The following is a 20,526-nucleotide window of genomic DNA, read 5'->3' as shown; positions in this document are numbered from 1 at the left end:
CGGGGGGAGGGGCTGCAGCCCGGCCCCGCCCCGCCCCGCCCCCGGGTGGAACAGCCGCCCAGGAGAGGGCGCAGGTCACAGACCCTGCGGGACACCCCCCCCCCCCCGCCCGCCTTAGCTATGGGGTAGGGCGGGGGGCGCCCCTCACCGTCCCTGCAGGGTCTGGCTAGACCTCCCCCCCCCCGGTTACAAACGTGCCCCCGGGAGAGCAGGGCCCTGATGTCCCGGACCCCTGGCAAGCGGGCGCTGGGCACTGGGGGGGTTCCCTGCTGTCACCCTCCCCTGGTGCCAGCCATTGAGGTCTCACACCCCTGTCTCAGTGCTGACAGAGAGAGGCCGGGGCCGTTTGCTAGTCCCTCAGCCCCAGGCCGGGGGTGGCAGGCTGCGTCCTACCCTCCGCCCTGGAAGATCTTTCAGGGCTCAGCCCCAGCAGCCCAACACCAGACACCTCCCCACAACCAGATGCGGGGACTGGGACCGGCCACCTAGCACCCCTCGGCCATTCCTAGGAGATGGGCCCCCTAGACTGGAACAGAGGGAGAATAGGGCGTGCAGGCCAACATGGGCACAAACTTGGCGAGGGGCAGCCAGCACAGTGGCCATACAGAACCACAAGCTTTTCAGGAGCACACACTGGTGGTTCCATGCACACTAAGTCTTAAACTTCAGGTTAATGCACAAGATTCACTTTGCATTTCATACACCTCTGAATGCATCTGATGAAGTGAGCTGTAGCTCACGAAAGCTTATGCTCAAATAAATTGGTTAGTCTGTAAGGTGCCACAAGTCCTCCTCTCCTTTTTGCGGATACCGACTAACACGGCTGCTCCTCTGAAACCTCTAACAGGAGTACTGATAACGACAGCCCTGGACTAGTGCCTTCAGCGCTCACTGCCTCAGTTTCCCCATCTGTCCAATGGGCGTATTTACTGATCTCACAATGCTGGGTGTGTTAATTAATAGGCCTGACCCTGAAAATGGGTCTTTCACCTGACAAGCATTGGGAAAGTGCTAGTGAAACTCAGCTTGTAGCAGGAGGAGGTTAGAGTGGCAGCAGCCACGGGGAGTGGAAGATAAACCAGTAGAAAAACCAGAGGTGGGCTGGGTTAGTGGCGCTCATTAAGCAAGTTACACAGGTGGCCGAATGGAAATGCTGGAAAGCTCAGCAGAAAGCGGTATGGTACAAAACACAGACTTGCACCTGACTTGAAACCAAGGGAAAGACGTTTAGTTAGAGGCACCATGTTCATTAAACTGATATTTACAACAGTATTTGAAAACCCTCCTTGTCCGCATGGCTTGGATCATTCAGGAGACTCCCTGCCAGGTTTTACTGTCACCAACCCAGCAGCTCTTTAGGATGTTTACTGGGAAGTGTACTCAGAACCCATGATCTACTTGACCAACCCAGAGTGACACTCCCCTCATTTATGAATCCGAATGGATTGTGACCACCTTTCCACTGGCCCCAACCCAAATAAGCCTGAGCCTCCTGCTATCAAGCTCTACCTCATCAGAGACTGAGCTAAGAGCTGTGGGACTCTGCTCTTTAGCTTTGCCCTCTTCCTGGGAGGATCACCTCTCTTTTCTCCCCCCACCCCCACCATCCCTCCCCCCTGTCCCCTTTGCTCCATTCTCCTACTCACTGCCACCTTCCTCCCCATCCCCCCTGCCCACAGGGCTGCCCCTTCCATGCTTTCTTTACTCCATAAAGCTGCTCGATGCAGGCCCTTGGTCCCTCTCGCTTTTAAGCTCTCCACTCTGTGGGCCTAATCCTACAAAGTGCTGAGCTGCGCCATCAACTCCCATTGCAGTCAACAGGACCGGAGACCATTCAGTACCTTGTCACATCAGACTTAGACTGTGCATCTGCCTGCTTCATTCCACCCAGCAAAATCCTTCCCTTCCAAACAGGGAGGGGAGGAAGTCCCCCGTTCCACCTCTGGCCCGTAGGTAGGAGTGCTGATCACTGTGTTTCAACACCACCAGGCTTTTTAGTCTAGTGCTTCACTCTCCTGGCTCAGAGCGGCAGCAAAAGGAGATGGAACAACAGTGACGGGGAACCCGTACCCCTTCCAAATATCCACAAGCCAATGAATAGCTGGCAACACCTCCCAACCTGAGAGCCCCCCGGGGAAAAAGTTCATATTTATTACCAAAGAGACTTTAAACAGGAGTCAGTTGCACATCATGGCCTGTGTCCTTCAGCAGTGACAAATGATTTGGGGCGGCCCCCTCAGTTTTCAATTGGGCCTTCAAGAGGTCTGATTTTAAGCAAGTGCCAAGCAGACACCTTCTGAAAATCAGGCTCCTTTAAGGCTTCTCCAGCTGGGCTCCCAAAATTTAGAACGTGTTAAAATAATTTTAAATTTGGAAAGCACTTTGGGCTCTACTGATGAAAAGTGCCAGGTGAGAACTAGGTAGTTTTATTAAAAACCCCTTACAGGATGGCAGCATGAAACTGCCAACAGTTATAAAACAGTTATCCAGCGCCGGCTGTAGGCTGGATGTTTAAGGAATTTAGTGGGTTGTTTTAGGCTGCGATTTTCCAAGCAGCCTCAGGGGACGCGATGCCCCGGAGTTGGATGTCTAACTCCTGCAGGGAGACACAGTGGATGAGGAAATATCTTATCGGACCAACTCCTCTTGGTGAAAGAGACAAGCTTTCCAGCTTGATCTGAAGAAGAACTCTGGGGGGGCACGAAAGCTTGTCTCCTTCACCAAGAGAAGTTGGTCCCATAAAAGGAGATTCCCTCACCCACCTTGTCTCTCTCATTCCTGGGACCAACACAGCTACGACAACACTGCACACTCCTGTAGGTCGAATTGGGAATCCCAGCCTCCCTGTACGTCACATGACGTCAGAACCTGCAAGGCGCTCCCAGCCCGGGGACTCCTGCCCCGTCTCTCTCATAAACAACGAGGTCTAGCCGGGGTCTGTTGCTCGGGGGCCAGGGCGCTGCCCACGGGGCAGTGGTCCCCCAGGTGGATTTTCAGGTGGCAGTTCAGCGACTGTTTGTAGCGGAAGCTCTTCTCGCACTGGGGGCAGCGGTGGAGTCTCTCGCCCGTGTGCACGCGCTGGTGTTTCAGCAGGTGGTGCTTGCGGATGAAGCACTTGTCGCACTGGGCGCAGGCGTAGGGCCGCTCCCCGGTGTGGATGCGGAAGTGGTTGGTGAGCTGGGATTTCTCTGTGAAGCGCTTCCCGCACTCCCCGCAGTGGTAGGGCCGCTCTCCCGTGTGGATGCGGAAGTGGCTGGTGAGCTTGGACTTCTCGGTGAAGCTCTTCTGGCAGGTGGGGCACTGGAAGGGGCGCTCGCCCGTGTGCAGCCGCCGGTGATCGACCAGGTAGTACTTCTGGGTGAAGCTCTTCTCGCACTCGGGGCACTGGAAGGGCCGCTCGCCCGTGTGGACGCGCTGGTGTTTCAGCAGGTGGTGCTTGCGGATGAAGCGCTTCCCGCACTGGGCGCAGGCGTAGGGCCGCTCCCCGGTGTGCGTCCGGTAGTGGTTGGTGAGCTTGGACTTCTCCGTGAAGCTCTTCTCGCAGTCGGTGCACTGGTAGGGCCGCTCCCCAGTGTGGATCCGCTGGTGCCGGACCAGCTGCGAGGGGTGGGTGAAGTTCTTCCCGCAGTCCGTACAGAGCAGCGAGCCCTCACCCTTCCCTGCGTGGAGTCGCTGGTGGACGAGGAGGCTTATCTTCAGCCTGAAGCTCTTCCTGCACTTAGCGCAGGTGTACCCCATGTGACTGACCTGGTGCTTGAGAAGGCTGGATTTGAGGCTAAAGTTTATCTCGCCCTCAGAGCATTTGTAGGGCTTTGCACCTGCCAGGACCTGGCTTCTCTGGGGATGTAGGAGATTGGATTTCTGAGTGAGGCCTTCTCCACATGCTGGAGAAATGGAGACTTCCCCTGGTGTGTGGACTCCCTGGTGCGCTGCGAACAACTGCTTACAGACAAAGCTTTCCCCACATTCATTGCATATATACGGTCCCTCTCCTGGGTGACTTTCCTCCTGATCAGTGGCTGGTGCAAGGCCGCTGAAGTCTCCTCCACACGGAGTGAGCTGGCCCAGGCTGCTTTCTGCAGGGTTTCCCTGCTGTGTCAGTGAGCTGCACTGATTGCCGTGGCTCCATCTCTCAGCAGGTGTCTGGAAATCCTCCTCTGAGCTTCCTTGCGCCCCCCTGGGAAGTTCCGGGATGGCAGCACTGTCCTCAAGACACCACTCATCTGCTGGAATATAAAAGGGAATCCAGAGAGGATTTAACAGCAACCTCATCCCAGGACGTTCCTCATTCACCAGGAAAACCCAGGAAGTTGAGAGCGGAGAGGGTGGCTGTCTGCAGAGTGCCTAGCACACTGCTGGAGCCATACAAATGAATAATCATAACCCACCCCAATTCTGCTTCACCATAGCTACCTTGTCCTTACATATTTATCACCTTCCCACCCCCCCATTCTGTTCCTCCAGTCTGTGATCTACTTCCACTGCCCAGTAACATCCCTCTTCTCTGCCTCTGCGGGCAAAGCATTTCCTGTGTACGTAAACTCACCCTTGATGGGATCTGTAGGGATTTCTCTCTCCACCAAGCCCCCGTGACTCTCAGCACACGGCGTTTCCTCTTGTTTAATCCATGAGCTATCGCTGGGAGTAGAAATGGGAGATCCTGTTCACGGGAAGGAGAATGACATTAGGTTTCTCTCACACCCGCTGAACCCTTTAGGGAGGATTTCAGGGCAGATGGCAACACCTGACTGGCGCCAGCACTAGATGTGAAAGGCGAAAACTCCCACAGAGAAGGAACATGTTGATCGAACTCATCAGAAGAGATAACAACTACAAGAGCACAGGAAAATCATGTTAATTTCCTGCCCTCGACGACTTCTTGCTGCTTCCAAGATGCTCTGGTCAGTTCCTCCTCACCTGTGCTGGGATCCGGCGGGGTTTCTCTTTTTTGACATTCCTGCTGTTCCTGGACACGAGGCTCTACCCCGGGTTCAATCCGGGCCTGAGCATCAGGTGTGGAAGCAGCATTGTCTGTAGATGGAAAAAGATATTAAGCGGATTAGGGTTTGGTTAATAATTCACTGAGTTCACACCTACAAATCCACAGAATCTTTAACTAGTTTAAACCCACCCCCTTCCATCACCAGAGGCCATGGGCAGCACCATTGGAAGTAAATGATAGGGTGGCTGCTCTTTTCTTAACGACAGGTCTGACGTGTGACTGGCTCGCTTTGTCTGGGCTCAGGAACAGTAAGCAGATCACAGGAGTGCTCCCCGAATCTGATCAGCCAAGTAGTGCGGAGCAAAACGGGCCCTGCAGGAGACGCTTTAGGTACCCCCCATCATGCATGGGGAGAGAGATCAGGAAGAGGGGTTCCCTACCTCCTTGTGGGTAAGACCAGAGTCTTCCAGAGGCAGGGCTAGCAGGTGCCTACAGCCTGAGCAATATACTGAGCAGCATCTGGCACTTCCGAGATCTGACTGTTACTAAAGGAATTTTCAACTCATCTTTACCCAGCGAGATCAACGTCTCATAGTTGTTCCTCATTGTGTTCTTGTGAAGCTCCTCCCGCCGTTGCTCTAAAACCCCCCACTCCTGCCCGGAGAAACAGCCCGAGACCTCATCGAACTTCACAGGGACCTGAAATCACAAGCGTCACAGCCTCAGCACCTCCTGCCCCCACTGGGGAGAGTATTCAGCACCTCCCCTCCCCAGCACAGTGTCGCACAAACCTCCGTCGTCATCACCTTCAGAGCGTGACGCAGCTCACCCCTGCCTCTCACAGCACCCCCAGCGCTCCCTCCCATGGCCGTACTCTGCCCAGTTCCCTCTTAACACTCTGTCAGCTTCTCCAGGTTCTGCCTTTATGCCTCTTCTCATGCTGCCCTTACATCTGGAAAGCTTCCAGCAGTGCGTATGCCAAGCATTCTCCCTCCTGCCTTCTCAGGACCCACTACTTTCATCTAGCCTTCCACTGCTGATTGAGCGTGACTTTACCCCCCTCTTCATGCCTTAGCCTGCAATAGTTCGATTGATGTAATAAAACCAAAGACTGACACTTCAACTGATCATTGACCAGTTGCATACTACGAAAACCTGTAGTACTGAACCTGCAGCTTAAGACTTGATGACCACCGTTAAAATCGATAGCTCTAGACTACATTTGCTAATTTCCTGTTCTCACTCCATGGCTCCCTGTACTCTCTCCGGATCTGAGAGCCTGTCACAGCATCTTAGCTTAAGACAGAGTGTCTTGTAGTTCTCCCCCCTTATAGATGGGTCTGTAGATGGGGAGCAGGAGAACGGAGCTAAGGAGCCCCAACCAGGGCTTCATTATGCACCAGTACACCCAATCTACCCAAGCAATTTTGTAACAGACCTGAATATCACTGGGCTACACACCCCGTGGACATCTAATAGAGGGGACAGCTTTACGTCTGCCCCTCAGTGCTAGCTGGGATATTGTTACCTTGGGGACTTCTCCCTGGGTGCCTGGGGGAAGTTTTAGGATCCAGACATCTTTTTTCTTCAGCAGGTTCTCCATGTTCTCCAGCCTCCTCTGCAGCAGCCCATACTCCTGGATCAGAGTTCCCAGCACGGCCCACTTACTCTCCAGCTGGTTCCCAAACTCCACCACTGTCCTCTCGCAGCCAACTAGTTTGTTCTCCGCCATCCCCATTCTTCCCTCTAGCGTCAACAGTCGCGTGGCATGCGACTCCACGGTCGTCTCCACAGTTACCTCTGGCCACATGGCAGTCTGTTCCAGCGGCAGCTGCATTCCTGCCTCAGAAGTATGCTCAGGGACAGTCGGGGGGGTTAAAGGCACTGGCTGCTCGGCTGTGACATCCCATTGCGGAGCCTGCTTGCAAGGAGAAAAGAAGAGATCGGCCACAAAGAGAAAGGGCGTAAGGCCCGCTCATGTGTTCCAGGCTGTTCCATGCTCTCTGGGCTCGAGAGTTAGTCTTTTACGGCTGCCTTCCAGATGCAACAACAAAAATGACAACAGACCCTTCTCTGTCAGCCTCATGTTGGTGGGTTTGGGACTCTAACGATATAAACTTCTCAGGCTCGTCACCGACGTACTTGCTACACCTGCTGATCTGAACGCTTCTTCCACCAGGTGACCTAATTCCGCTGCCATTTCAAAACAGACGTGGAGAAGGTTCTTGGGGAACACATGCCAGGCCTATCCCACACCAGAGACTCTTACCACTCAGCTGAGTGGCGCTCCATGCGTGACATTTTTCACCGCTGGAAAGAGCCAACCATGCGTTACCTAGGGAGGTGGTGGAATCTCCTTCCTTAGAAGTTTTTAAGGTCAGGCTTGACAAAGCCCTGGCTGGGATGATTTAATTGGGGATTGGTCCTGCTTTGAGCAGGGGGTTGGACTAGATGACCTCCTGAGGGTCCTTCCCACCCTGATATTCTATGATCTCCCGCACAGCCTGACCGTGAGCAGTATGACAGGTGCGCGGGGGGGGAGGAGCAGAGTGGAAGGGAGCCTGGAAAAACCAGCGAGATGGGTGTACTGGAGAGGGCCCAGGCCAGCCTTTGTTCAAGTAGAAAGAGTGGTAGAGCCCGGGGACGGCCAGTCAGGGGGTAACACAAGCCTGGAGGCTCTGGTGCTGCCAATATCTATCTCCTCCTACTCCTCTTCCCTGCTCCCGACAAGCACACGCCAGGCAGCCGAGCTGGGGAAAAACCGAGAGCAGGAAGAGACAGGCCCCGTCCGAGCGCTCAGTGCTGGAGCTGCAGCAGCAGCCCCCCTGTGAGAAAACCCTGCTCGGTCCCTGCTGAGGGCGAGAGACTCTGTGAGCAGGTGTGCGGGTGGCATGGGCCAGCACCACAGCCCTGGTACCGACACCCGGCAGCCAGGCCTGCGCCACCAGGTTGACGCGGCTGCTGCCAGGACGCCCCAGAGCGCACGGCCCCCACATGCTGCTCTGCGGCTCTGGGCTTTTGGGGACACGACAGCCCGCGGCCACCCGGGTAGGTGCCTGGGGGAGCCCGGACCGCAGGGAAACAAGCTCCCTAGGGAGGATGGAAAAGGGCCGTGGGGTGGAAAAGGGGCGGCAGAGACACGGCTGAGGGGTGTTTGCCGCAACTGGCTCAGACTCGGGTCGCAAACGGGGACAAAACCACTGTGGTGATGGTGTAGACGGGACCTCCGATCCCTCATCCCCCTGCAGCCTGAATCCTTCGGCCCCAGCTCGGCTCCCAGCCGCTTCCTGGCTTCCCCGGGGCGGGACAAAGACCCAGGCCGACCAGAGCCTGGGCAAACCCGAGCCCTCCAGCGGCCAATGTCCCGTGAGGGCCCCAAGCCAGCGGGGCTGGCGGGAGCGGGGGCGGGTCCCTGCTCCCCGCCCCCGCCGGAGCCGCCCCCGCCCCGGGGCTCAACCCCGGCCAGCACCGCGCTCCCGGGGCAGCCCGGGCCGGGCTGGGAGCAGCTCCCGAGGCCCGAGGCTCCCCCGCCCGCCGGGCCCTTACCTGGGCAGCGGCCCGCTCGGCCATGGCCCCCCCGGGCGGGGCTGCTCCCGCGGGCCCGGCCCGGCCGAGCCCCGCTCCCGCTGCGGGCTGGGCAGAGTCCCGGCGCCGCCTCGCCACGGGCCGGCCCCGCTGCCGGGCGGAGCAGAACGAGCGCGGCCCGCAGGGAGGGAGGGAGCCGCGGCCTGGCTGCCGGGGCCGGGAGCGGCGGGGCGGGGCCGGCGGGGAGCGGGGCGGCAGCGGCCCCTGGCGGCGGGTGGGGTGTGACCGGAGCCCGGCGGGGGGCGGCGGCGGCGGCGCTGGGACTGGGGGGTTCCGGCGTCTCGCAGCCGGACTTGCCCGGGGACCTGCTGCTGCGGCCTGTTAGCCGCGGTGCCGAGCCGGGGCAGGCGGGCGGCTGGGTGGCGGGAGGGCTGATCGCCTGTTGTGTTCCTTCCCTCTGAAGCCCCTGGCCCTGGCCCTGGCCCAGGGCAAGCCCCTGCGGTGGGTGGACCATTGCCCTGGCCCAGTGCGACCCTTCTTCGGCTTGGAAGGATTCGATGTTTGTTGGGACAGGTCAAGTTCACCCTACACAGAAACCTAGGGGCCATGTTCCGATCTGTCTGTGCACGGACAGGCAAAAGGAGACAAATGCTGCGGGGAACTTATTAGAGTTTGGTTTTAAATGAAGGGGAGTTCCTATTCGTATACTTGGACTTGTTGACAGTTGGTGTTTTAACGGTGATAAAGCTTTGTCTCTTTGGCTCCCAAATTAGACTGTTGTAAAATCATTGTTGGCTGACCTCCCCCTCCCCAATGTCCCGCAACTGTGAACATGTACATTGATTTGAAAACACTTACTACCTGCCTCTGGAAATTTCCACTACATGCATCTGACAAAGTGGGCATTCACCCATGAAAGCTCATGCTCCAATATGTCTGTCAGTCTATAAGGTGCCATGGGACTCTTTGCTGCTTTTACAGCTCCAGACTAACACGGCCGCCCCTCTGATACTACTCGTAACTTTTCACAACTGCGAAACATTAAAATCAATAAGTATTGGGGGGGGGGGGGCTTTAAAATGAACATTGACATTATAAAATTATTTTTAAAAAAATCAAATTCTGCTAAATCTATGGAAAAAGAAGTCAGGACACCATGATTCTAGTCTCTATCTGCCACCAACCTGCTGGGAGATCTCTTGCACAAGTCTCCACTCCATGCCTGTTTCCCCTCCCACCGTTTGTCTTTATTTAGGTTGTAAGCACAGTGCCCAGGAGCCGGCTGGACCATTAATGTTGATTTTCAATAAGTCTTGGAACACTGGGGAAGTTCTAGAAGACTGGAAGAAATCTCATGTGCTAATTTTTTAAAAGGATATTTATAGGCCTGAAATCAGTCTGGGGCAAGATAATGTAGTGGCTGATACAGGACTTGATTACCAAAGAATTAAAGGAGGGTAATGTAACTAATGCAAATCACCATGGGTTTATGGAAAACAGATCCCGTCAAACAAACTTGATTTTTTTTATGAGGTTACAAGTTTGGTTGATAATGGTAGTAGCAATGGCATAATATACTTAGTCTTCTGTAAGGCATTTGACTTGGTACTGCACGACAATTTGATTAAAAGACTGGAATGATATAAAATTAACATGTCACACATTAAATGGATTCAAAACTGGCTAACTGATAAGTCTCAAAACATAATTGTAAATGGGGAATTGTCATCAAGTGGGAGTGTTTCCAATAGGATCCTGCAGGGATTAGTTCTTGGCCCTACACCATTTAACATTTTTATCAGTTTCCTGGAAGAAAACATAAAATTGTCACTGATAAAGTTTGTAGATGACCCAAAAATCGGGGAAGTGGTAAGTTATGAAGAGAGCAGGTCACTGATTCAGAGCATTCTGGATCTCATGGTAAACTGGGTGGAAACAAATATGTATTTTAATATGACTCAGTGTCAACATATACATCTAGGAACAAAGAATGTCGGCCATACTTACGGGATGGGAGACTCTGTCCTGGGAATCAGTGACTCTGGAAAAGATTTGGTGGTCCTGGTGGATAATCAGCTGAGCTCCCAGTGCCCTGCTGTGGCCAAAAGGACTAATGCAGTCCTGGGATGTGTAAACACAGGACTCTTTTTTGAAGCAGCAGAGAGGTTGTATCTCTGTATCTGTATCTCTGTATCTGGCTCTGGTGTGACCGCTGCTGGAATCCTGGGTCCATTTCTGGTGCCCACAATTCAAGAAGAGTTCTGGTAAATTGGAGAGGATTCAGAGAAGAGCCATGACAATAATTAAAGGATTAGAAAACCTGCCTTCTAGTGATTGAGCTCTTTGAGTCTATCTATTTAACTCAACAAAGAGAAGGTTAAAGGGCAACTTGATCACAGTCTATAAGTAGCTACACGGGGAACAAATATTTAATAATGGGCTCATCAATCTAGCAGACAAAGGTATAACATGAGCCAGTGGCTGGAAGTTGAAGCTAGACAAATTCAGATTGGAAATAAGGCTTAATTTTTTTAATGGTGAGACTAATTAACCAAAAGGGTCGTAGTAGATTCTCCATCACTGACTATGGAGTGTTTGGTGAGAAAGTGCTTAGCCCTGAAATCCTTCTTTCTCTGAGTGCAGTGGGACGGCATCTCTGCTGTGTGAAGGCTGGTGTGTTCTCAGCGAAGCTCCTCTCTTGCCATGGACAGCGGTAGAGTCTGTCTGCGTGGGTTTTGGAGCGCCTGGTGAGCAGATGTTTCTCAATGAAGCCCTTCCCACACAGAGTACAGCAGAAGGGCCTCTCCCCGGGTGGGTCCATTTGTGAATGGGGAGATACGATCTAAATCTAACACTTTTCAGGCACTTAGAGCACCGATATGGACTCCCTCCAGGCCTTCCGAGACCCTGCTCTTGGCTAGAGCTTTCCACACAGCTATATGGTTCCTTTGCCACGTGGGTCGCTGGTGTTCAGTAAGATCCAAGATGCATAGATCCTCACATTCAGTGCATAGCAAGAGTCAGAATTTTGGCACATTCCAAGAGATTCCTCTGCCTTTGCCCAGGATCCGTGGAGGTACATGGCCCCTCTTCCATGTGAGCGTCCTCCAGAACAAAAACAACGAGGAGTCCTTGTGGCACCTTAGAGACTAACAAATTTATTTGGGCATAAGTCTTTCGTGGGCTAGAACCCACTTCATTGAATGCATGGAGTGAAAATACAGGAGCAGGTATAAATACATGAAAGGATTGTGATTTGAAAGGAGTTCACTGCAACCTCTCTTATACCGAACAGAGTCCTCAGGGTTCTTTCCAGTCCTGTCAGTCTGCTGTCTCTCTCAACTCTCATGGGTCATTTCCTGCTCTTCCCTTTGGAAAACCTCTTTATGATGGATTGCCCACCCTTCACTCCAGGGTGCCACCTGATGTACTGGAGTCCCACTGAGACCACCTGTTCCACCAGCCTAGGCTCCCTCACCCCGTCCTGCTATGCCAGGCCCTCAAGCCTCCTCTAGCACACGCACAGGTAGGGACATGCCCAGCTGTAGGAAGACACAGACACTGAAGACTGCACTTGAGTGCTGGGCAAGCCCCAAGCTGAGTCTGCATGGGAAGACTCAGGTTGGGGATTGCCCAGCACTCAAATTCACGCCCCCTCTGGAGTTTAAATGCAAAACTGTATTGTCTTGCGCTGCACAGAAATCTGTACAGCATAAGCTCAGGAAAATCAGCCCCTCCCTCAATGTGGAGGAAGATATGCATAGCTTTTTGCCACCCTAGTTATTAATTGCACAAACTGGTTTATAGAAAACAAAAACAAGCGTATTAATTACAAGGAATAGATTTTAAGTGATTATAAGGAATAGCAAACAGATCAAAGTAGATTACTGAGCAAATAAAGCAAACACACAAACTAAGTTTAATACACTAAAGAAACTGGCTACAAGTAGTAATTTCTCACCCTAAATGTTGTTTTAAGCAGGTTGCAGAAATTCTTGAAGACAAACTTCTTTTGCTTGCAGCTTAGAATTCCAGATATTCCTTTCACAGACCAGACACCTTCTAGCCTGGGTCCAGTCCTTCCCCAGTTCAGTTTTTTTTAGCAGTCATCTTGGGCCGGGATTCAATGAAGAACCAACTCTGATTAACTCACACCCCAGCCTTAAATAGGATTTACATATGGCAGGAATCCTTTGTTTCCCAGTTTGAACCCCACCCCCTAGTAGTGGCAAAATACTAGCAGCCCAAGATGGTGTCCAGTAGCAGGTGACATGATCACATGACCCTGCAGTGTCAAAGCAGCATCCCAGGAGGCTACTCAGGAAGGTGGGAGATTAGCATCTTCAAAGTCCTGTTGTTCTCCCTAATGGCCCATTCAAGCTGATTGCATACTGTCTGGTGGGCATTGCCCAGGTGTAAACACAGTTGTAATTGTTACTTTGTCAATATTCCTAACTTCAGATACAGAAATGATACATGTCTACAAATAGGATAATCATAGTCAGTACATCATAACCTTTCCAATGATACCTCACATGACTCATCTGCATAAAACATACCTTAGTTATGCCATATTCCTATCATAACAATATCTCGATGAAGAATATAGGATGTGGATCACACTCCTCTTCTGAGCGTCCCCCTGGTGGTGGTAGGCTTTTAGGCTGCTTCTCAGTTTTGATCATGGTTCCCCCATCTGCTGGAATAAAGGGAGGATCTATTTCCAAAATCTCTTATGAGGGAAGCCTAATTATACTCAGTAATAATAGCCATAGAGTTGGGTGACCTCCAGCACAGGAACTAGCATAATCTTATGAATATGCTGGCTAAAGTGAGTCTAATCTGTTAACGACATCAAGAGTCTGAAATTGATGGTAGTTAAGAGTCTTTAAAGCAAATGTAAAAGGTTAAGTTTTTAGTAAATCACTTACCTAGGAGATCGAGAATTAGCACACAACTGCATCTCAGGGCACAAGGGAGAACAACAGGGACAGAGATTCCTTCAGAGTAAGGCCACCCATGAGAGTTGTCGAGTGGTTGGAACAGACCAAGGGGTCAGGTACTCTTGGACATACTCCTGGCTCCCCCACTAACTCCCAGCCTTCCACAGGGAGCCAGTGACAGAACTGGGACTAGAACCCAGGTCCCCGACTCACAGTCATTTCCTATGACCACTGGAGAAAGCTGCCTCTGTTATGAAGCTGCCTCCGTATCAGTCACATGCACCTGTTCCCTTCAGAAATCTGTCTCTTGCCAAAAAACTAGAGCAACGGTGATGCAGCTCCTCCCCTTCTTCTGCTTAGTAAGAACTTCAGAGTCTAATCGGTTTCATCTAAATCCTCACAGTTTCCTTATGCTCTTTACTAAAAAACTCAGACACTCACTTGGATGCACCTGCTCCTTCTCTCAAGATGAGTATAGCCCAAAAGAACAATAGCGTGTAAAGAGTATTTGGCAAGAGTCAGCCTACCTCCCATTTGGGGCCCAGAGGGGACAGACTAGAAGGCCATCGCTTCAGCTTGATTTATGTCAGAATATTAGGCTTTTCTAACAGTGGCATTTCATTATCAGGTGCAATCAGTTGCTTTGGTCGCAATGCTGTGTTCTCTGAAGTGACACATGTTCCCTTTCCCCACTCTAGCCACCCCTTGAGCCCCCCTCTGACGGGCTTTGACACATCACTGTGCAGAAGCTGTTTTCCATAATCTAGTTCTTGCCTCTGGTCATTGACCCTTCAGCCACTTCGGACATGTCTACCCTAGAGTTATTTGACAGGTTTCAGAGTAACAGCTGTGTTAGTCTGTATTCGCAAAAAGAAAAGGAGTACTTGTGGCACCTTAGAGACTAACCAATTTATTTGAGCATGAGCTTTCGTGAGCTCCACGGTATGCATCCGATGAAGTGAGCTGTAGCTCACGAAAGCTCATGCTCAAATAAATTGGTTAGTCTCTAAGGTGCCACAAGTCCTCCTTTTCTTTTTACCCTAGAGTTATGTTGCCCTACGTTACGTCGGCATATGGCCACGGCAGTTAGTACATCGCTTGTGTGTGTGCATACCTGGCTGCTTGTGTTGGCGGTGCTCAGGGCCGGCCTTAGGGAAAATGGCACCCTGGGCGAACTTGTATATTGGCATCCCCCCATCACTCCTGGCCCCCACGGGCTCCCTCCCCCCATCACCTCTGGGCCCCGCTGCCTCCCGCAGTGTTTAATTTGTATTGAAAGAGATGCCAGAGCTGAGCCGTGGCTCAAATTAAGCACCGGCAGGGCGGCCTGATGCTGGAGGGTGCTGGCCGGGCGCCCAGCTCTGAAGGCAACTCCACTGCCAGCAGAAGTGCAGAAGTAAGGGTGGCCTGGCATATGGTGTGTTGCCACCCTTCTGCACCGTGGCTTGTGGTGCCTGATGCTCGGGCATGTGGCTCAAGGCAGGCTTCGCACTGTCGCAGGGTGACTGCATCTTGTCAGAGCCCAAGGCCCTCCTGCAGCCCTCTGGCCACCCCTGGCTCACCCAGGGCACTGGTTCAGATTTTGGGGGGTGGGAGGAATCTTTATTCATGATTCCAGGGACTACTTAGGCACCTGAAAACTCTAGGGTTTTTTCAGATAATAATTTAGGGATTAGCTGACAGGAGCACTTTCTCTAATTGTTATATAAAGAAAGAAAAAATATATACAGTACAAATGCCAATTAAAGCCACGTTTAAAGTTTATATGTAAATTTAGAACAATCAGGAGATAATACAGCAAGATATTCCCCATCCCAAGCCTTGAGGTGTCAGTTCACTATCTTTAGTGGAGATAAATAAAAATAAATATAATCTGCTTACCTTCTCTAACAGAAACACTGTGTTACTGCCATTATCTCCTCTGTTCTAGTCAATTGTTGTTCATTTAAAACATAATTTCAACATGTGTGAGTAAGGGTTTTTTTCTCTTTTATTAAGAAAGGGAATTCGTTTTTCTAATTATTTCGGCATCTATGTTTACTGATCACAATCATGTCTGTGACTCACTAACATTTGACTCCATCATTGCTATTGATATCAGAGCTGGAACTGCGTTTATTTTCATGCAAATTTTAAGTTATTTTACAGATATAACTAAAAATATAATTTGAACATAAGCCACCTTCATCTGCCCAGTGTCTAAAGTTATGTGTTTAGCTAATGTTTTTTAAACTGGCATTACTAAATGAGTACAAGCTAAAGGTGCATTCTAGGAGGATACGATTATTTGCTTGTACCACTTTAAATAATGAATGAAAAAGCACAATATGATAATAACAGTAATAATTATAATTACTCCAACGAGGACAGGTTAGGCATTTTAGAACTCACTACTCAAAAGAATTCAATGTAAGCATAAGAGAGAAATAAAATTATGAAATGCACAGACCAGTCAAAAAACTAAAATAACAGCACTTTGAAAGAATAAAATTACAGAGACTATATGTCTATTGCAGGAAGTACCAACAAGTACAAACAACAATATAAGTATGTGTTGGGGGGCGATGAGTGTGAAAGAGACAGCATTTGTGAGCTGCCGGCATGTGTGAGCTGGGGGAGTGTGTGAGAGACCGCGTGCTGCCCCTTGAAGAGAGCTGCACTCAAGAGTCTGAAGGAAAGCTCCTTCAGATACAGCAGTAGCCACCAGCAGCTCCGTCCCTCTCTTGGTGAGCCCTGTCAGCACATACACACCCGCCCCCGCTCTGTGGAGACAGGGTACATGGGCAGGGGGGAAGGGGGGGCGGAGGCAGCCTGACATCAGAGTCCCTCCCCGCCCCTTTACAGCGGACAGGAAGTTCCTGGGAGCAGCTGGCTAGGGGCAGCTCCAAGACAGGGGGCAGGAGCCATGGGGTTGAAGATGCCAGCAGGGGGAGGGGCACCCCTGCTCCGGAGGCGCCCCATTTGTAACAGTGCCCGGGCTTGCACCCCATTCACCCATGCCTAAGGTCAGCGCTGGCGGTGCTTGCACTCACCAAGAGCACTTGTACTGATGCAGAGTGAAGTGCACCATGGGTAGGTATCTCACTGGAGAACTCGCCACCATCCAGCACAGGGTCTTTTTGAAAGATTTTGCAATGCTTGATGGCTTTGGTGGAATGACAGTAGAATGAGCCTTTGGTCATTTGAAGGGTCGCTGGCGTAGTTTATTTACCAGATTGGACCTCAGTGAGAAAAATATCCCAATGGTTATAGCTGCCCACGGTGTCCTACATAATATGTGTGAATCAAAGGGGGGAAAGTTTCCACCAGGTGGATGATAAAGGTGGAGCGGCTGTCTGCTGAATTTGAACAATCAGATACAAGGGCTATTAGAAGAGATCAACGTGGAGCTATACATCTCAGGGAGGCTTTGAAAGACCATTTTAATAGCAAGCCAGAGTAATGTGTGTTGCTGCAGTGTGCTTTACCTGGCCTTGCTCTTTTGCAGCCTAGTTTGAATCTTGTGCTGATTGCTGTATATGTAGGAATATTGCATTGTCAATGGACCTATTAATTTTGTTTGTGAATGATGTTATGAGTTGTGTGACACAGTGCAGTAACTGGGAATTGGTCACTTTCAGAACTGATCTGTATCAGCCAGCATATGTTGTGAACCAATAAAGATCAATTATGTTCAAAAATATAAAATGTTATTCTGTAGCATTCAAAAGAAAACCATTTCAAATTTTATAAACCTTAATAAATTTAGCAAACAGAACTTATGAAGGGGAAAGAACAGTCATTTCCATTTCAGGTACACATACACCAACTGTGGCTTTCACAGGACAGTGTATGTGAAGCTGTGATTGTCTTGTCTATGCACTGACCCCTGATGCCACATGGAATGTTCAGGGGCAGGCCAAGGGAGGTCCCGATATTGAATTCTCTGTGGGCTCCAGAGGAAGGTGAGCATGGGATTGTTGAACCTGCAAGTCCACCAGAGTCTGCAGCATCTCTGTTTGCTGTCTGAGAAACGCAGGCATGTCCTACTGCATGTCCCTCTCCTTCTCCTGCATTTTTTCCCTCTCCCCTCTATCCTTCTCCAGGCTGTCTGCAAGAGTGACCCTCCAGGCCCTGTGTTTGTTCTCTCATGCAGCACTGGCTTGCTGGATCTCCTGCAACTTGTCATCCTGAGCCCTCTTCTTTCTCCTCCTTATCTGGCGTAGACATTCATGGGTGAGTAGGAAGAGACCCTGAAGGCTGCAGTGGTAGCAGCTGTAGAGAAAACACACAGAGACACCGTGGTCATTATATTCACAATGGAAATCAAAACTTAAGAGGCGGAACTCACTCCCCTTGCTCTCCAAAAGTTGTAAGCACATTCTCACTTCTGCTTGGGATTGCTTGTGCACAGCACCAGTCACAACCATGGTGAATTCACAACCATGGTGAATATGGTCTGTCGGGGTTGGGGAAATGAGGTGGGAATAGCTTGGTTACATGGTTCTAGTTGTATAGGGCAGCAGCACTGAATACTGGCACTGTTTTCCACAGTAATTTTAGCTGATATCTCACTCCTGAGGGTAAGAGGCAGACAGAGCTCAGTGGCTGCTGGCATCCCCATGCCGCCTGGGCCCGTATACTGCTAGTCTGAGTGCTGCAATATTGCCTGCTGGAATAATTGCTGAGTGGTATGGGACAGTGTCCTGCTGCAGCAGAAGAAAGAAGGCAGCCCTCCCCAAAACCTTTGGCAGAGGATTGCAGAGTACCTCCATGGAAGAGTCACTTAGATCTCTACGGAGGGTTCATGGGACATCTTAGTGCACATACACAAACTGTTCCGCATGGCCCCCACTAACTCTAGAGTGAAAATGAATAAATCAAAATATGAGTGCTGCTACTCTGGGGGGCCAGCCTTGTAATTTCAAAGTCAAGTGCACACGTACCCAAGGTTCCTTCCCCTGCATCAGGTTTGCCTGTGCTCGACTGATGGGACTGGCTGGACTGCGGTGGAGTAAAAAACAGGTCCTGGCTTGCTGCAGAGCTGGATCCCCCAGTTGCCTGTCCCCCATACTCCTCTTCTTGCTCCCACCTTCTCCTCCTCACTGTTCGAGGCAGGGGCCTGTGACTCAGGCTCCTCTGAAGTATCCACGGTGCTCTTGGGGATGGTGCTGGGGTCTCTGTCGAGGATGGCATGTAGCTCTTTGTAACAGCAGCAGGTCTGCATTAGGCCAGGGAGTGGGCAGTCAGACCTAGGCGATGGAGCCACAGTCAGGCCCAGTGGTTAGGGCCAGAGTCAAGGGTCAGAGCTGGAATCAGAAGCCAGGAACCAGAGCCACGGGTCAGAGCCAGAAGCCAGGAAGGCAAAGGAGCAAATATTCCTCTGTCGTAGCAGAGCTGTTGGTGGTGGCATGTCGGCAGCAGTTGCTCGGGAACCAGTTGTTTCTAGCCCTGTAGAGACTTAGCGCATGAATGGGTAAAAATCATTTTACAGATGGGAAAAGTGAGTCTCAGAGAAACCACAGGCCTGAATTTTCAGAAGTCCTGAGCGGGGATACAAGAGCAGAGGGAAGGTTTGTGCTGGAACCTCCACTGTGACTCTCTCAGTAGGCTCACTGGACCATGGAGAACGTAGTTCAGACAGTTATCCACTGCATCTGATTAAATTGTGGACTCTGGTGCTGCAATAGCTTTGTCCCAACAACTCCAGCAGCGTGTTTTGTCCAGGTCGGATTTCTTTGTGGGCAGGATAGTAGCATTCCCTTTTTACTGTGGCTTTAGTCACTCTCAGAAATATCTACCATCTAGCAGGGGGTATTCAGAAACATTTTGAGTGGCTGCTTTCGCATCACAATTAAAAGGGAAAATGTTAACAGGGGCAGTGGCCTGGTAGGGGTCTACTACTGATCACCAAATCAAGAGGAGGAGGTGGATTTCCAGAACTAATAACAGAAATACCCAAAACACAAGAAAGACCTTGTAGTGATGGGGGACTTTAACTACCCAGACATCTGTTGGAAAAGCAATACGGCAAAACACAATATCTCCAGTAAGTTCTTGGAATGTGTTGGGAACAAATTTTTCTTTCAGACGGTGGAGACAGTAACCGGAGGTGGTGGTGGGGCAGCCATTTTAAACTTGATGCTGATTAGCAGGAAGGAACTGCTTGCAAATCTGAAGGTGGAAGGCAACTTGGGTGACGGTGCTCACAAAATGATAGATTTCATGAGGCTAAGGCCTGGTCCACGCTCCAAAGTAGATGGGAAGGAACAAATGCCCTCAAGAACTAAATCTAGGGGATGACTAAGGGGGACATGATAATCATCCACCAATATCTGGGGGCAGATCCTCAGCTGCTGAAAACCAGTGTAGCTCCATTGTAGTCAATAGGACTCTGAGAATTTACACCAGTTGAGGATCTGGCCCATGCATCCATATTAAGGAAGCACAGGAAAGGGTTAGGGAGGAGAACCTTTAACTGATGAAAGGAAGATGAACCAAGAAAAAATCAGATTGGATCTCACCTTATTTTCCTCTAGGCGCTTACAAATTGTTTAATCGTTTGTTCCAGTATCTTGTCAGAGATCAAAGTAAGGCTGACTGTCTATAATTCCCCTGATCTTCCTTTTCCCCCTCTTTAAACATAGGTACTCTGTTTGCCCTTCTCCAGTCCTCTGAACCTCACCCATCCCCCAGGAGTTCTCAGAGACAATCACCAATGGTTCAGAGATGGCTTCACCTAGTTCCTTAAGTACCCTAGGGTGCATTGAATCAAGCTCTGCCAACTTGAATACATCGCACTTATTTAAATATTCTTTAACCTGTTTTTTCCTATTCTGGCCTATTTTCCTTCCCCTGATTATTAATATTAATCATGTTAAACATCTGGTCACAATTACCCTTTTTAGTGAAGACCGAAGCAAAAAGGTATTAAACCCTTCAGCCTTCTGTGCCATCTGATAAACTCTCCTTCTGTGTCATTAGCTCTCCTTCCCCTTTAAGTAATGGACTTGTACGTTCCTTTGTCCTTGTCTTACTTCTAACCTATTTATAGAACCTCTTTGTCCTGCCTTTTATGTCCCTTGCTAGTTGTAACTCATTTTGTGCCTTATCTGTTCTGATTTCGTCCCAGCATGC

The 20,526-nt window shown here is 50.7% G+C and overlaps 1 protein-coding gene across 3 annotated transcripts; it reads right to left on the bottom strand.

The window, feature by feature from the left end:
* Positions 1-1,206: 1,206 nt before the first annotated feature.
* On the bottom strand, positions 1,207-8,632 carry LOC144260050 (zinc finger protein 783-like). 3 transcript variants are annotated; one of them, XM_077808556.1, is made up of 6 exons: positions 8,489-8,632; positions 6,471-6,860; positions 5,515-5,641; positions 4,918-5,031; positions 4,547-4,660; positions 1,207-4,226 (listed from the first exon to the last, which is right to left on the bottom strand). In XM_077808556.1, the coding sequence occupies exons 1-6, from the start codon at positions 8,510-8,512 to the stop codon at positions 2,911-2,913; spliced, it is 2,085 nt and encodes a 694-aa protein (XP_077664682.1). In that variant the 5' UTR covers positions 8,513-8,632; the 3' UTR covers positions 1,207-2,910. The 3 variants fall into 3 exon arrangements, with proteins under 3 accessions (XP_077664682.1, XP_077664684.1, XP_077664685.1); XM_077808558.1 differs by having other exon boundaries at positions 1,207-4,223; XM_077808559.1 differs by having other exon boundaries at positions 6,471-7,252; positions 8,489-8,604.
* Between the last annotated feature and the right edge of the window lie 11,894 nt (positions 8,633-20,526).

Source organism: Eretmochelys imbricata, chromosome 2 (genome assembly GCF_965152235.1).
Source record: "Eretmochelys imbricata isolate rEreImb1 chromosome 2, rEreImb1.hap1, whole genome shotgun sequence".
In the NCBI taxonomy this organism is placed as follows: Eukaryota; Metazoa; Chordata; order Testudines; family Cheloniidae; genus Eretmochelys; species Eretmochelys imbricata.
Note: the sequence above shows the minus strand (reverse complement) of the source record. Positions and strands in the feature narration are given on the sequence as shown.

Bases quoted from the DNA above. Each gene is read 5' to 3' on its own strand.
- LOC144260050 (XM_077808556.1), bottom strand. From the start codon at position 8,512: ATGGCCGAGCGGGCCGCTGCCCAG. The intron at 5,642-6,470 runs GTAACAATATCC...TTGTGATTTCAG, and splicing joins CCCAGGGAGAAGTCCCCAAG to GTCCCTGTGAAGTTCGATGA. The intron at 4,661-4,917 runs GTGAGGAGGAAC...TCCCGTGAACAG, and splicing joins CCCGCCGGATCCCAGCACAG to GATCTCCCATTTCTACTCCC.